General features: G+C 35.6%; 1 protein-coding gene across 2 annotated transcripts; it reads right to left on the minus strand.

The window, feature by feature from the left end:
- Positions 1-435: 435 nt before the first annotated feature.
- On the minus strand, positions 436-11,988 carry f11r.1 (F11 receptor, tandem duplicate 1). 2 transcript variants are annotated; one of them, XM_077240759.1, is made up of 10 exons: positions 11,734-11,922; positions 8,531-8,593; positions 8,186-8,302; positions 7,919-8,059; positions 6,379-6,581; positions 6,025-6,127; positions 1,770-1,877; positions 1,598-1,610; positions 1,422-1,482; positions 1,067-1,244 (listed from the first exon to the last, which is right to left on the minus strand). In XM_077240759.1, exons 1-10 carry the CDS (start codon positions 11,774-11,776, stop codon positions 1,209-1,211), a joined length of 888 nt encoding a protein of 295 aa, XP_077096874.1. In that variant the 5' UTR covers positions 11,777-11,922; the 3' UTR covers positions 1,067-1,208. The 2 variants fall into 2 exon arrangements, with proteins under 2 accessions (XP_077096873.1, XP_077096874.1); XM_077240758.1 differs by lacking the exon at positions 1,598-1,610 and having other exon boundaries at positions 436-1,244; positions 1,755-1,877; positions 11,734-11,988.
- Between the last annotated feature and the right edge of the window lie 3,191 nt (positions 11,989-15,179).

Raw genomic sequence — 15,179 nt, forward strand, 5'->3', positions numbered from 1 at the left:
ACTAAAAGCAAAGCTGCCTTTTGCAAATAATGTATTTGGTTACATCTAAAATTGTATGAAAGAAAAAAAAACAATGAAAATCATTTAATATTTTTATGTTGAATCTCATAGATACATGTCAATGGTAAGTCTATTTCGACAGTTTTTCGAAGCTGTGCAGAATGTATTGTGGTCCCACATTGCATCCTAGTGGTCATATTCAAAATATTTCAGATCTCACCAGGTTAACAACACATTAATAAATAACTTAAAAATAAATATTTAACCTAAGTGATAGAAAATAGATATTTCCAAAAAGATTCATATTGTTCAGACCACCACAGATAACATTGCTTAATTTCACATTCACAAGGAGTTTTCTGCATGAGCAGACTGGGTGGACCTGATAATGGAGGAATGTCAGCATTACATATATTGCATAAAATATTGCATAAGTCATAATCAGTAAATTTAATTTATTGGAAGAACAGGCTCAAGTCAGACATTAAAACTTCAATCAAACAAGAAAAACAGTTTTGGAATTTGTTTCCAGTTGAACAATTTAAAGAGGTCAATAAAGCATGATTTTAAATTCTATAGCATCCAATAAAAAACAAAAAAGAACTATTTACATTCCATGAATGGAGTACAAAACACATACAAACAAAGTACACTATCATAAAAAATACCAGTGAAGTAAACAAACAACAAATTATGACTACAATGTACAGCAAATGTTTATATCAAGAGAAGGGGGGTTATTTCCTGATTGGGGAACATTCATAGTACCTTCTTTTCCCCAGCTTTCATCCCATAGTGCAGTATCACGTAAAATTAGCCTTGGATGCCTCAAGCCATAAATAACTAAACAAATGAATATTAGTTGAGCATATTATATTAAAAAAAGGATTGATAATAAACCCTTTAAGTTTGTTTATTTCCACTCAGATCACTCATAGTTCAATAAATTACATGTCAATTCATTGCTGCAAAAGAGAGCCACCGGATTTAGATTCCTGAAACTAAATCTGTAAGTTTAAACTACCACACACACACATTTATGATTAAAGCTTTTGGACATCTCTATGGTCAACTAGTGTGGAAGGCAAGGCAAGAAGGCACATTTGATGTCACACACTTCACATACAAACAGATCTTGATTTGTAGGAGCTTAAATAGAAAAAAATTGATCTAGGCAACAAATCTTGACAATTCATCCACAGCACAGGCTACACCACAAAAGATGATTTCTGTCTGAATTCCCCCTGAAACAGACACACAAAACAGTGTGAAAAAAAATATTTCACCAGAACCACTACTGTGGGGGTAGAACAGAACACACAAACAGAAAAGGACATTCAAAAATTAACTACTGCAAACAGAATTCCAATGGGAAACTCAATTAATTGACACAAGTAAGCAAGCATGTGTTTTGTACTTACATCTCCATCATCCCCCTCATCTGCTCTAGGCTGGGTATAAACAGCTTGCATTTTCGGCTTGCTGCAAGAGATCATTTATATCATTTTATTACATTTTAGAACACATTTAATGCAAGATATAGTAGTATATAATATAAAGATTTAAAGTTGTATGTGCCATAGAAATAAACTCTTACCTTTCAGACATTTCTGTAGGGGAAGGGGGTGAAAATTAGTCAAATCATTTTGAATAAAACATTTTAATTTCTAATTATTGTAGCTATGGCATCTAATTGTTTGATTTTATAATTATTCCCCTCTCACTCACTCACACATACACACACACGCACGCACGCAGTAAGAACTTACTTGGTAGATATCCCTTTTTATTGGCAAACCAGAGAGCAAAGAGGAGCAACCCTACTGCCAGCAAAGCCACGATGACCCCCGCAACAATGCCGCCAACATTTAGATCACCTATAATAAAGAAAAACAGACATCTGTTTGAGAAGCAAATACCATAATTATCAAAAATCATACTAAAAATCATAGATCGTCATAAACATCAAAATGTTGCTATGGCAGAGAGTGGAAGTTAACACCCATTTACATTAAGAATGATAACTACATCAGCGTCCACACTAACACACTGATGGTCTGTTTATTAAAAGTGCACGCTGCAGTTATGTCATCTGCCGCTTTAAATGCTCAAGCTAAAGTCAAGTGGATTCTGATTGGTTGTTAACTAGTCCTGATAAATCACTGACTGATAAGGTAGGTTACAGTAGAATACAGTAAAAAATAGAATTTCCTATTCATTGAATGTTATAATTTAAACTCAAAGGCTGATTGTAACGCCTGCTGAAGCGAAAATATCCTGCGCATCTTCTTCGATCATACACCACGGCCCCAAGCCCTCACTGTGCTCCTCTCATCCTTCACTTCAGCACGTTTGAGCTTCCGCAAGAACCAATGAATAATATGTTAATAAAAGCCTAAATTAATTCTGTTCATCATATAAAGTGATTGTCTCTTCAGAAAATTTTGACTGAACTGCTCAATTCATATGGATTAGGGATGGAACGATTACCGGTTTCACTATAAACCACGATAAAATGTACTGACGGTTAGTAATATCGTTTAAAATTCAATTATCATTAAAACCGTGTTTGATTATCATGATTTTAATAACTCACTATATATCCTGTCCAGCCAGCAACAGTCTGATGCATGCACGAAATGTTGGGGTTTTTCTTTTTATTCGAGAAGGAATGGCGGAAGGCAGTGACCGTGTTCGGGAGATTTTTCAGCCTTTTAAGAGGACCAAATCTGAGGTGTGGTCGTATTTTGGCATTTCCAAAAATCCTGAGGGAAACTTAATCGAGGATGGTTACTCTGTCTGCAGAACATGCGCAAAAAAAAGTTGCTGTGATAGGGGTAAACACTTCAAATCTGCCGAGTCGTCCTGTGTGACCATCATCCACTGTTGTAGCGAACGCAAGTTAAGTTAACTTTGATCTCAATACTAAAACTACGTCTCGGAAATAATTGGGCACAAAATGTTGTTGTTGTCAAACAAGACTATTAAGAGTGACATTTGAGAGATAATGTATATTCGTTGTACTCTTATTACACCGATTTTTTTTACCACTTTATTACGGGGACAAATTGAATAGAGATTAAAGGGTTAGTTCACCCAAAAATGAAAATTAAGTCATTAATTACTCACCCCCATGCTGTACCAACCCCGTAAGACCTTCGTTCATCTTCGGAACACAAATGAAGATATTTTTGATTAAATCTGAGAGGTGGATCACTGCTACATAGGCTGCCAGAGGGAATGAAACTTGACGGCCCAGAAAGTCATTAAAGAACATGTTTAAATATTCCATGTGCCTACAGTGGCTCAACTATAAGTTTATCAAGCGACGAGAATACTTTTTTTCCGAAAAAAAAACACATAAATAACGACTTTATTCGACTATTCCTTTTCTTCCTTGTGGGCCTGAGACGAGAGTTCAAGAGATTTCCACGACGCATGCGCGAGAACTGAACAAGAAGTATTAGAAGAAGAACGTTCTCTTCTCAGTTCTCGCGCATGCGTCGTGGAAATCTCTTGAACTCTCGTCTCAGGCCCACAAGGAAGAAAAGGAATAGTCGAATAAAGTCGTTATTTATGGGGGTTTTTTCGGGAAAAAAGTAGTCTCGTCGCTTGATAAACTTATAGTTGAGCCACTGTAGGCACATGGAATATTTAAACATGTTCTTTAATGACTTTCTGGGCCGTCAAATTTCATTCCCTCTGGCAGCCTATGTAGCAGTGATCCACCTCTCAGATTTAATCAAAAATATCTTCATTTGTGTTCCGAAGATGAACGAAGGTCTTACGGGGTTGGTACAGCATGGGGGTGAGTAATTAATGACTTAATTTTCATTTTTGGGTGAACTAACCCTTTAATGTCTCTATTCTTACCTGTTAAATCCATTTTGTACAGCGTACAAAACTCATCCAGACAAGATGTTCACAACAATATTATCGAATTCTGTGAACAATAAATCATCTCTGATTTCATTTTCAATACAATCAAAGACGGAGACGCAAGATGACAAGTTGTATTTGAATGAAATGAAAGCGCGTGTCCGTTGTGATGCATGGATGTGCGCTGAGCTATAATGCGTTGCTATTGATGACGGTCATTATAAGGAAGGAAATGCCACAGAATAGAATCTTGCTTTAAAAAGTGCATAGAGCTGCTCGTTTTATTTGTTGTTTGTTGATTCTCAAATATAAAACTTGTTGAAATGTTTTCAGTGTGAGCATCAGTTCTTTTTTAACACTTTCATCTTTTTAGCAAAACCGTGATGATATTTATAATCACGATAATTTCGGTCACTATAATCGTGATATGAAATTTTCATACCGTCCATTCACTAATATGGATTAGTTTTACAATCCCGATACTGCCCTTGTGTAACCGTACTTGTAAAAATGCTCCGATACCAACAACCGATACCAGTGTTTGTGTCCAGACAAAGAGACACTGACAACAGAGACTATAATGGGGATAAAAAAGAAGGCGGTCTATGAAGTAAATGTATCTAATTAGTGGAATATTAAACAAAATATAGTAATGCCTATATAGCTGTGGTGCACGAGCTGATAAGCGAAAAACACGCAGTGGATTGAGCGCACAGCGGCACAGACATCCAAGCTTGTCGAGCGCATCCCTTTTTAACAGACATCAGTGGAAAGTTTGTAGTTCAGTCGGATGTCAGATTTTTCAACCATGTCTAAAATAAAGCAGAGTTGGGAATCAGATCTTAACCACGTTTATACTGATGAGGAATGGTTTAAGGCCCTTTGTCGTGTACACAGAAGAGTCTCACAGTTACACAGACTTTATTGTACAAAAGCTAAACTGTTTAAAATAAACCCGGATCACGATCCTACTTGTAACAAGCTTCAGCTACTCTTTATCAAACTTTTTGGCTTTGCCCAGCGTTGACCTCTTTCTGGACATCAATCTTCAAGTCTTTGTTTCTTGACATTTCTGACATTTTTGTTTTAGATGTTGAACATCCTTAGTGGCACTATTTGGTCTTAATCCCACAAAGGTGAAAGTGAAAGTGACGCGTGATGGCCAAGTATGGTAACCCATACTTGGAATTTGACCTCTGAATTTAACCCATCCAAGTAAGTGGACACACATACTACTAGAGCAGAGTAGTGCGTGGATGCACACACCCGGAGCAGCGGGCAGCCTTGAGTGGCGCCCGGGGAGCGATTGGGGGTTAGGTGCCTTGCTCAAGGACACCTCAGTCATATTCCTGCCGGTACTGGAATCGAACCAGCAACCTTTGGGTCACTAGTCCAACTCTGTTACCATTAGGCCACGACTACCTACTCTTTATTTGACCCATGCTGTTCTTGTCTTGATTAAGAAACAGTGAGAACATAAAAAAGGGAAAGAAATTGTATTTGGTTTTCCAGTGATTGTCTACGAAGGTGCATGGTTTTTTTTTGTTCTTATTTTTTGTTCTTTTTTCTTAGTAATGTTTACATTTTTGCTGTATTTTGTCTATATTTCTACCACACGGTATGTATACATTTAGTACATATATAAATTTCATATTATTTTACTTGTATGGTTTTGTAATATACTAGTGTGGTTTGCAGCAAGCATTTAAAATAATTATAGAATTTATCATTTTTAATTATAATTAAAAATATTTCTTTTTTCTGCTTTTTCTTTGTAACTGACTCAGAGAGTAAGGAATGCTTTTTTTAATCTCATCTGGATTTCTTGGTCAACATGGCAAAACAAATGCTGTATTGTCTTTCTTTTAGTAATTCTCTGATTGAAAAGCATCAATAAAAAGAGTTAAACTAAATACGCACTGAGTGAGTGAGTGAGACTTTAAAACGTATAAAAACGCTGAATAGTTTCAGCGGTTCACTTTTGTTCGGAACACCCCTACAAATGCCATCCCCTTCCCTAAGTGCCTAAACACAGTTTGAAATTCGCCCCAAGATAAACGAATTGTTCTCTGAGACAACTTGTTTTTCCAGATCATATAAAAGATTAGTTCAAAATGAACAAATCGTTCAATCTATATTACTTACGGACATCCATCTGCACTGCATCACCACGCTGAGGGGCACCTTCTCCATTATTGGCCTCACAGAAATATGAACCGATATCCAGCTTAGACACACTCGGGAACTCCTGATCACAAACAAAATTTACAGAAATAATTTAACTAACAAAAACCTAGAATTATCTTAAAGTGCAAAATGACATTTAAATTATAGCAATATACAGTACAGTACTGAATGTTTTGACCAAAAGGTTTGATGTCACATATATATATATATATATATATATATATATACACACACATACACACACACACACACACACACACACTCATTATATATGATATTTTGTATTTTCAAATATTGTAGATAAACACTCACCAGGTTACCATTGAAAGCGTTCATCTTGTAGGTGAGGTTTTTGAAAGAGGGGAACTTGCTGGGATCGTCAGGCAGGGGAGTGTTGTCTTTGTACCACTTATAGGTGGGTGGGGGGGAGCCATCATTGTCGAAGCAGGTCAGAAGAGCGTTATTGCCTGTTGTTACTGATGAAGGAATTCTAGATACGGGCTTGGAAGGAGGCACTAGTGGAGAGAATTACAGTGGGAATTATAAGGCTAAATATATATATAACATTCAAATCAAAGCTATATATTTTGTTAAATATAAACAATGCTCGACCCCAATGACTTTTTCCATGTACGCATCACTTTTTAAAAATATCATCTTTTGTGTTCCACAGAAAAATAAATGCATATAGACTTGGAACTAAATACCTGTGAGTAAATAATGACAGTATTTCAAATTTTTGAGTGAACTATCCATTTAAAACTGCAGGTTAAATGTGCTGTAAGCAATTTCAGCAGTTTTGGTGATTTCTAATAGGCTTCGCCACTGAATTAGACCAACCACGAACATTGTGATTGGCTAAAAGTAGGTTGGGCCACTCCCAGACACTTTTATGTTTTAGCAAAAAAGTTTATAGCTTAGGGTTATGATATCTCATGACATATACATTAGTGGCATCTATCAGGTAGTAATGATCACAGTGCTTAGCATAAGTGAACACAGCCATGCTAAAGTAGACTAAAAAAAGGGGAATAAAAAAATCATCTTTTGGAAATTGATCTTAATACCGTAATTAAAAAAATGAGGAAAACTCCAACCTTTAAGGACACCAATTTTCTTTGTGAATGAATAATGTAAATAAATAAATAAATGTTCCTTAAAATACAGGTTGCATAAGTCAGGACACCCGTATGTTAAATTCCCATAGAGGCAGGCAGATTTTTATTTTTAAAGACCAGTTATTTAATGGATCCAGGATACTATGTATCCTGATAAAAGTTCCCTTGGCCTTGGGAATTAAAATAGCCCCACATCATCACATACATGGTTTTATTTCAGTTAGCCTAATAGCTGGTTTGATTTGCATTTAGAGATGATCTTATGGAAGATCTTATGGAAAGTACCACATGCCAATCTTTAGGTATGGTGAAGGGTATGTGATGATGTGGGGCTATTTTGATTCCAATGCCAAGGGAACTTTATAAGGATGCATATTATCCTGGATCCATGAAATAACTGGCCTTTAAAAATAAAAATCTGCCTGCCTCTATGGAAATTTAACATAAGGGTGTCCTGACTTATGCCCCCTGTATTTTAAAGGGAACCCCGACTAGTGCGGCATGTTAGCCATATAAGATTAACGTGGGCGTCAGCTATAAAAAGGTGATACAAAAACACTTCAAATGTTTTTGTTTTTATTTTTAAAAAAGCCGAAATTCCGTTCACTCGTAGGCCGCCATTGTTATATACGTCTCAATGCATTCTGGGTAGTGACGTGTATAGGTTGTAGCCGGTTGTAGCCTAGCCTTTACTTATGCTAAGCACTGTATGTAAACAACACAATATGATTTACCAAGGACAGTGAGTTTGACTGTCTTCTCTCCATATCCACCATTTCCAGACACCTCACAGTCATAGTCTCCAGTGTCTGCTCGCGTCACCTTGTTGAATCTCAGTCCTCCAGGATACACAGTGATACGGCTTGCATACTGAGCTGAAAGAAAAAATATGCACATCTTTCCTCAAATCGTCATTTTACAGATTAACAAACAATAAGGAAATGCAACTGCAAGGTTACAATGATGACTCTGGATGACAACAGTAAACTTTTCATCCATACCAGTTGGCTTGTTATCAAAGTAAATGAATGACTGAGAGCCTTTGAGATCCTTGAACTTCCATTCTACTCTGGGTGTTGCTCCAAAGTCAGCAGTGTAGGTACATTTCAAGTCAGCTCCTGAAAAAAAAAGGTACTGCTTTGAATAACGGGCAGACCTGTTCTTAGGCCGGCCAGTAGAGAGATGCTCTCCAATAAATTGTTACACAGCATAAATTACTATTCGTTAGTGAAACCCCTATACAGGCAGGCACCACATCAAAGGTTCTCCATTAGTAATATCTCACGACATAGAGAAACAGTTATAATTGAAAGATAATCAAAAAGAAAAGGCCAAATGAAACTTACCCTCATTCTCCTTCACTTTTACTGAGGGATTAGTAACAGTAACCGTAAATTGGGCATGTAGGCCTGCAGACAGAAAGAGACTGATTAAATCCTTAATCAGTAAGATTTTTTTTTTTAAATCAAACTAAGCACATTATAAATTGCATTAACAGTCATAGATTTCCAGAGTGAAATGGTGTTCTGACATCTTCATATAAGCCAGACACTTATTTTGTTTGTATTTATTTTTTATTCAACAGAAACAGCAGGAAACAAAGAATCAAACAAAATAGAACCCCGTTCATTTGGACAGGCTCAGAAAAAATAAATATGTAATTCCTGAAACTATGCAAAGAGGTAAAGGTTGAACATTTAGCCTACCCTTTAAAATGACTAAATTGGACACATAAAGGACATTGGGTCACCAAGACCAAGAAGAGAAAAAAATTACAGGTCTATTAGAAAGCTAACACATATTGATGCTACGAACATGGTAGCATCAATATGCACTGCACTGTTGAATTTCTGGGTACGGCCTTGTTGGAGTGGGTCAAATTGACCAATTTGGAAATGGATTCAAAACAAATCCTTAAAAAAAAACACTATGAAAAAAAACATACAATCAGGTACAAAAACAATTAACTTTCGACATAAATACTTTTCACACATTACAAAGAATAAATATCTGAATTTATTAATTGTTAAAATGTTTTTAACCACTATTTTTAACACTGCCCCTCGTTTGTGATTACACAATTACAATAACATCTTAGTCTAGCCTATATCTAAAGTAATCTTGACAAACTATAGCCTATATCATTTGAATGCTTTCAGACTCTAGTTTTCATATTCGATGACCGTTTTTCAAAGGAAATGACAGCAATAGACAGATAAATAGCAATAGATTCACCATTTGTGATACGGTGCCAAACTATAACACACACTCTTCTCGCAAACTTCGTTACGCATGTTTTGTGTGAATTTTAGAGATTGAATTCTGTCCAAACTACTTCTGAATGGGATGTCTACATAAATATTTGGAAAATTATGGAAATAGGTTTCAGATCACTCAAACCATATATGGAAATAGGTGCCTCGAGTCAGTTCACGTAGAGTAATATTATTTAGTGTAGTGCTTGTGTGTTTTACGTCAATCTTAGGCTCACTATTGGCCGACGCTGGTCATGTGTGTGATGCGTGTGACATACAACACAGAAGCACTACACTATTACACTATGTGAACTGACTCAAGGTCCACAGAGAAGGAAATGAACAGTTGAAATAAAGACGATATTTTTGTTGTTGTTTTTTGCGCACAAAAAGTATTCTCGTCGTTTGATAAACTTAAGATTGAGCCACTGTAATCACTTGGACTATTTTAACGATGTCTTTAATAACTTTTCGATGTCGGCAAGTTTCAATCCCTTAGAAGCGTATGAAGGAGTGATCCAGCTCTCAGATTTAATCAAATATATCTTAATTCGTGTTCCGAAGATGAACGAAGGTCTTACGGGGTTGGAACAACTTTGAGGGCGAGTAATTACTGACAGAATTTTCATTTTTGGGTGAACTATCCCTTTTTTTTAGAGATCAACCTAAAATTTGGCACAGAACTTCAGATGTTTGGTTTTGATTTTTTTTTATATTAAGAGTTAAACATGCTTTGTAATATATATACTATATTTTTATCAAATTAAACTTCTATAACTTTTTTTCTATAACTGTTTTTACTTCTACAATAATATGTGATATTTCTCCTTCAACAAGATACCAAACTTAGGTCTGTGCTCCGAATTATAAAGGATTTATAACAATTAAAAGTTGGAAAAGCCATTTTTATGTCCATGCTCAAAAAGTGGGACTGACAGTTAACAGATCAAACCGTTTTGTTTAAAACTTTAAAAATAAAAAGTTGAAGTTGTTAAACTCAGCAAGACACTGGCACTTCAGGACAATATTTAAAGAGCTCTGACTGACATTCAAAACAGAAATTTTATTTTATAATTTGTATAGTTGCTTTTGAATAGCTGTCAAATTGAAGCAGGAACATAGAAATTGTATTAAAAAAAATTACGTAAACATTTCATTACACGTAGTGTAGAAATAGGAAAAAATATTTGTTCCATATAAAAAAAAAAGAAATAAGCTAATTTTTAGCTTCATACTTCATAGGGTAGTAAAAAACTAAAATAACAAAAGAAAATGATGGTATAGCAGTTACAACTGCTTTTCCACATTTCTTTTTGAAATTCACATTCATAAACATGTTTTTCTGATAATTCTTGTATACGTTTGACAGACGTACTAACCTGTTTTTACCCTGTGAACTTGAAGGTAACGTAACGTGTATAAACAAACATGATTGGCAACTCAAATTCTCTAAAATCTTGAGTTTCCCCGTCTGCTGCTCAACAGGATGTTGTTTGTGTGTGCTGCTATCAACAAATAACTGTGTCCGCGTCACTGACGGAGTAGCCTACTAAACTCAATAACAAATACATCACACTTTTACTATATTAATATACTGCGACTAAGTTACACTGTTGTTACTAATTGTTTTTATCTAGGCACGCTTCCTGGATTGCCTTTCAGCTGTCACATATTCCTGGTTGTGGAGCTCGGGTTTCGGATGGGGGATGGGCAAGGTGGAAAGACAGGTTCTCCAGGTGATACCGTCAAACCATGAAAAAAAAGGATTCTTTCACGTTTGAACAGCAAAACAAATAGATTTAAGCAGCTGTTTCTGTTCGAAACACAGAACTTAAGTTACAATAAATTAACGTTAGGTATCGTACGAAAGCATATAGCCTAAGTTTCGATAGAGTTGCCTTGTCCAAACGTATTTCGAATGGTTCTTATTTGACAAGAGCCGATTCAAAATAACGATTCGTAACCGAATTGATTAGATAAGGTCACATTTCAGTGACAGGTAAAGTTATATTTTCTGTTCTTACAGACATGTAGGATACTAAATAAACTAGCCTCGGCCTATGTTTTAAACGCTAAACTCCACTATACGCAAATTACATTTTAATGTAAAAAAAATAGAAGAAACATTTAAAGAAAAGTAAGTCTTTAGCAAAATAGCAGCTAAAAAATATTCAAAGTTTATAGGCCTACTGAATAATTCACAGCAGTCAATGACACGACGTAGCCTAATAAAAAAATTGTAATGTAGCCTACAGGCTAAACATGATTCAAACACTGAAAACATGGACGCCTACCTGAGATTGAGACAGAGAGGCACACAAAGACGAAGGTCAACATATCCACTCTGAAACGATAGAAGTCTTCCAAAATATTCCACTTTTCTAAAAATACCTGATTTCTAATATGTTACTAGAACTTTTGGAGAGTTATGTATTTCCTAGCCCCTTGGAAAGCCAAGTCAAGATAAACTGAAAGGGTGAAACTAAACGCCCTTCCGAGTGATACGGTGATACCTGTGCCGCACTGTGATTGGTTAGATACGAGACACTGTGTCACTCACACTGAATGACGTAATGAAAGTAAACGCAGGTTCAAGGAAGACAAACTACTTCTCAGAATAAACACATCCTTATTTTGAATACTATAAACATATATAGCCTACATAACTTGTGAATTCTATACAGCCTACATAACTCAGTAAGTAACTCACATAATAATATATTCAGGATCAAACTTGTCAGGAGAGTGGAGAACCATAAGTTCAAATAACAACAAAGTCTGGGAGTTTGGATATTTATTATTTAATAAGAATTAAATAATGAAACTCAGGTAAAATAATATAATATTCAAAACCTGATACAAGTTGTAAAAACAACAAATTGATATAAAGTTTTCATTTCAAAGGTCTCGTTATAATTTATAGAAAGGGTTAATTTCAAAGGTCTCGTTATAATTTGAACAAACTAGTGCAAAGTGCCCATGCAAAATCAGTTTTTGTGTGTGTTTTTAGTAATTGTTGGTTTGGTTTGTTTGAGTGCTATTTTTATTTGTGCATGGTAGAAAGCAAATACTTATACTTACAATAACATACAATATGGAAAATTGAACTACATGATTCAGGGAGCAGGCTACACAGTGAACTCTGAGAAAATGCTACGCTTGAGCAAACAGTTTGTGAATAGGCTACTACAAATGTTGGTTGATAAAATATAATATTCAGAAGTAAACAGTGTAGCTGACTTAATTAATGTTTAGCTGACAGAGTGTTTATGTCAGAATGTTTATTTTCTATTCTAAACCACAACCCTCTAATGTCAGAATGTTTATTTTTAAACCACAACCTTCTAAGTGCTTCTTTTACCGATATATTTACCGATATCTTTTGCATTTCAAATACAAACAACGTCAAACTCGGCAACGCACTTACTCGTGCCCGTAGCAAGACACCTGTCAAATTAGAAATCCATCGGACTAACGGTTCGAGAGATATGCGAATAACAGACACACAGATAGACAGACGTTCCTGTAATTTATAGATAGATCATGTGTGTGAGCAATTTGGAGTTATGGTATATTGCAGTAGGCCTATGCTAATGTGAAAGTATGTGAAATATTGTTGATCTTGTCCCTGCATAAGTGTTTAGCTAGAGCTCACAAAGAACACACAAAATATATTAGGAGTGAAAAGTGAGATTATGATTATTTCAAAGGAGCAAAATATCTATTGTTTTGACCCCTTTGTTTCACATCTCCTGAGGAAAACTTGTGAATCCAGGGGGAAAAAAGGTTATCAATTTATTTGTATAAAATTAGTTGATAAGTTGTCAGAATACTCTGGAAAATGAAAGAAAAAGGGTTGCTATTTTTAATATGATTGTTTGTATTTTTCCTTACCTTTTCTTTTCACTTCTAACATTATTAACTGCAACTAAAATGTAAAATGCTTAACGTTGCGACGTGGAGCATGACACCAGCTCCACTCTTCTCCTTGACAAAAATAATCTAACTACAGTATGAGAATATGTTTTAGTATTTCCTGTAGGTGGGCAGAGATAACTACTGAATCTGAAACCAGCAGATGTGTCTGTGATATCAAAATAGTATTGGGCCTTTTCTCTAGTCTCTTAAAAACAGAGACTACATGTCTGTTTCAAATATCTGAGTACATATTGTGAACATTCATTTCAGCAATTTTGTCAACATCTTATACAAATATACACCTTTTTTTATTAATCACTGATGTGTCCTTTTGTATAATTTTATATAAACATTTGGACAAAAATACTCCTACTTATATATAAATATATATATGGAGGCCCATACTACAAACATTGTAGATTGTCTTTAAATTAAATAACTTTGGCAACATTGTGCACTCTTCACTCCACGTCTTCTACCATGCCTTCTGAACTCAAACAGTAGAGCGTTGGCGCTTGCATTGCCAAGGTCATGGGTTCGATTCCCAAGGAAAGCAAGAACTGATAAGAATTTTAATGTGTACCTTGAAATGCAATGAAAGTCGCTTTGGATAAAAGCGTCTGCCAAATGCGTAAATGTAAATGCCTTTTTTCTCTACTTTAAAAAGAGGATGGGAGTATGTAATTCCTTTAATGCCACCCTGAGTCCATTTTTCAGACTCAAAACATCAGTTTACGAAAGAACAATGAGCCCCACTTCATGCAGTCCATCATCATGTGTTATAGGAGGTACTCCCCACACAGCTTATTTGTTAGTTACATGCCATGAAAAATAATAACATACTCTCTTTCAGGTGTTTAAGAATAAAAGTTTATTTTTTATTTCCTCCTCATCACATCAAGTGACTGGACGAGTCACTTGATTTTTGGTCATTAATTAATATGTTTGATTTTCTGATAATCAGAATTCGGAAGAAGCTGTTGTTGCATCACTTTCAGTAGATCATGTTTTTGGACCGAGCAGAAAGTTTTCAGTTCTGATGTTTGCATTGTTTGTTGAGCTTTTTTAATTCGAAAAGACTGTAGAGCATAAGGATAAACATGTTTGCATCTCCTTTTCAGTCTAATCATTTCTTGTACACCCTGTTTAGACACATCGCTCATAAGACATGTGCTATTATCCAAAGCGCAACATTGCATATAATCATGGAGTTGTTTGTCTCTCTATGGACCCTTTCAGCAAAGCTGAAAGTCTCCTTTCTTGGATTTGTTATTCTATTTGTTGGTTTCAGCACACTGCTGACTATTGAATGAACTACACTTCTGTCTGTCTGTATGTGTGTCTATATTTATTCCCCAGTTCCCGTGGTGTTCTGCTCTGCTCTGCATTGATCATTGACTTGGTTCTGATATCCAATTTTATCTAACAATAACCTTTGATGGATTATTTTTTTTAATATTTTCTTTTACTGTCTTACTGTAGGCCAGGGGCCTCATTTATAAAACTTTGCGTAGGATTTGCGTCATAAGTGGCGTACGGATGAAACATAGGACGTGCGTACGCACAGAAATATTCGGATTTATAAAACCGTGCGCACGCACATCCTACCCATTTTTCCCTTAATAAATCACAATCAATTCTAAATGTAGGACAGCTTTTGCGGCTTCATGTCACGCCCATAGTTGCCCATAAATAGTCCGTGAAACGCCCACAAGTTAATATTCATCGATTGCGAAATCATGGCAAACACAGAGAGGAAATCAAAAAAACGTAACTTAACTCAATGTGAAGTAGATGTTATCGTTGGCGAGGTGGAAAAGAG

The sequence above is a fragment of the Siphateles boraxobius genome, unplaced genomic scaffold, assembly GCF_051911475.1.
Source record: "Siphateles boraxobius isolate OS27281-9 unplaced genomic scaffold, OSU_SipBor_1 24, whole genome shotgun sequence".
Classification (NCBI taxonomy): Eukaryota; Metazoa; Chordata; class Actinopteri; order Cypriniformes; family Leuciscidae; genus Siphateles; species Siphateles boraxobius.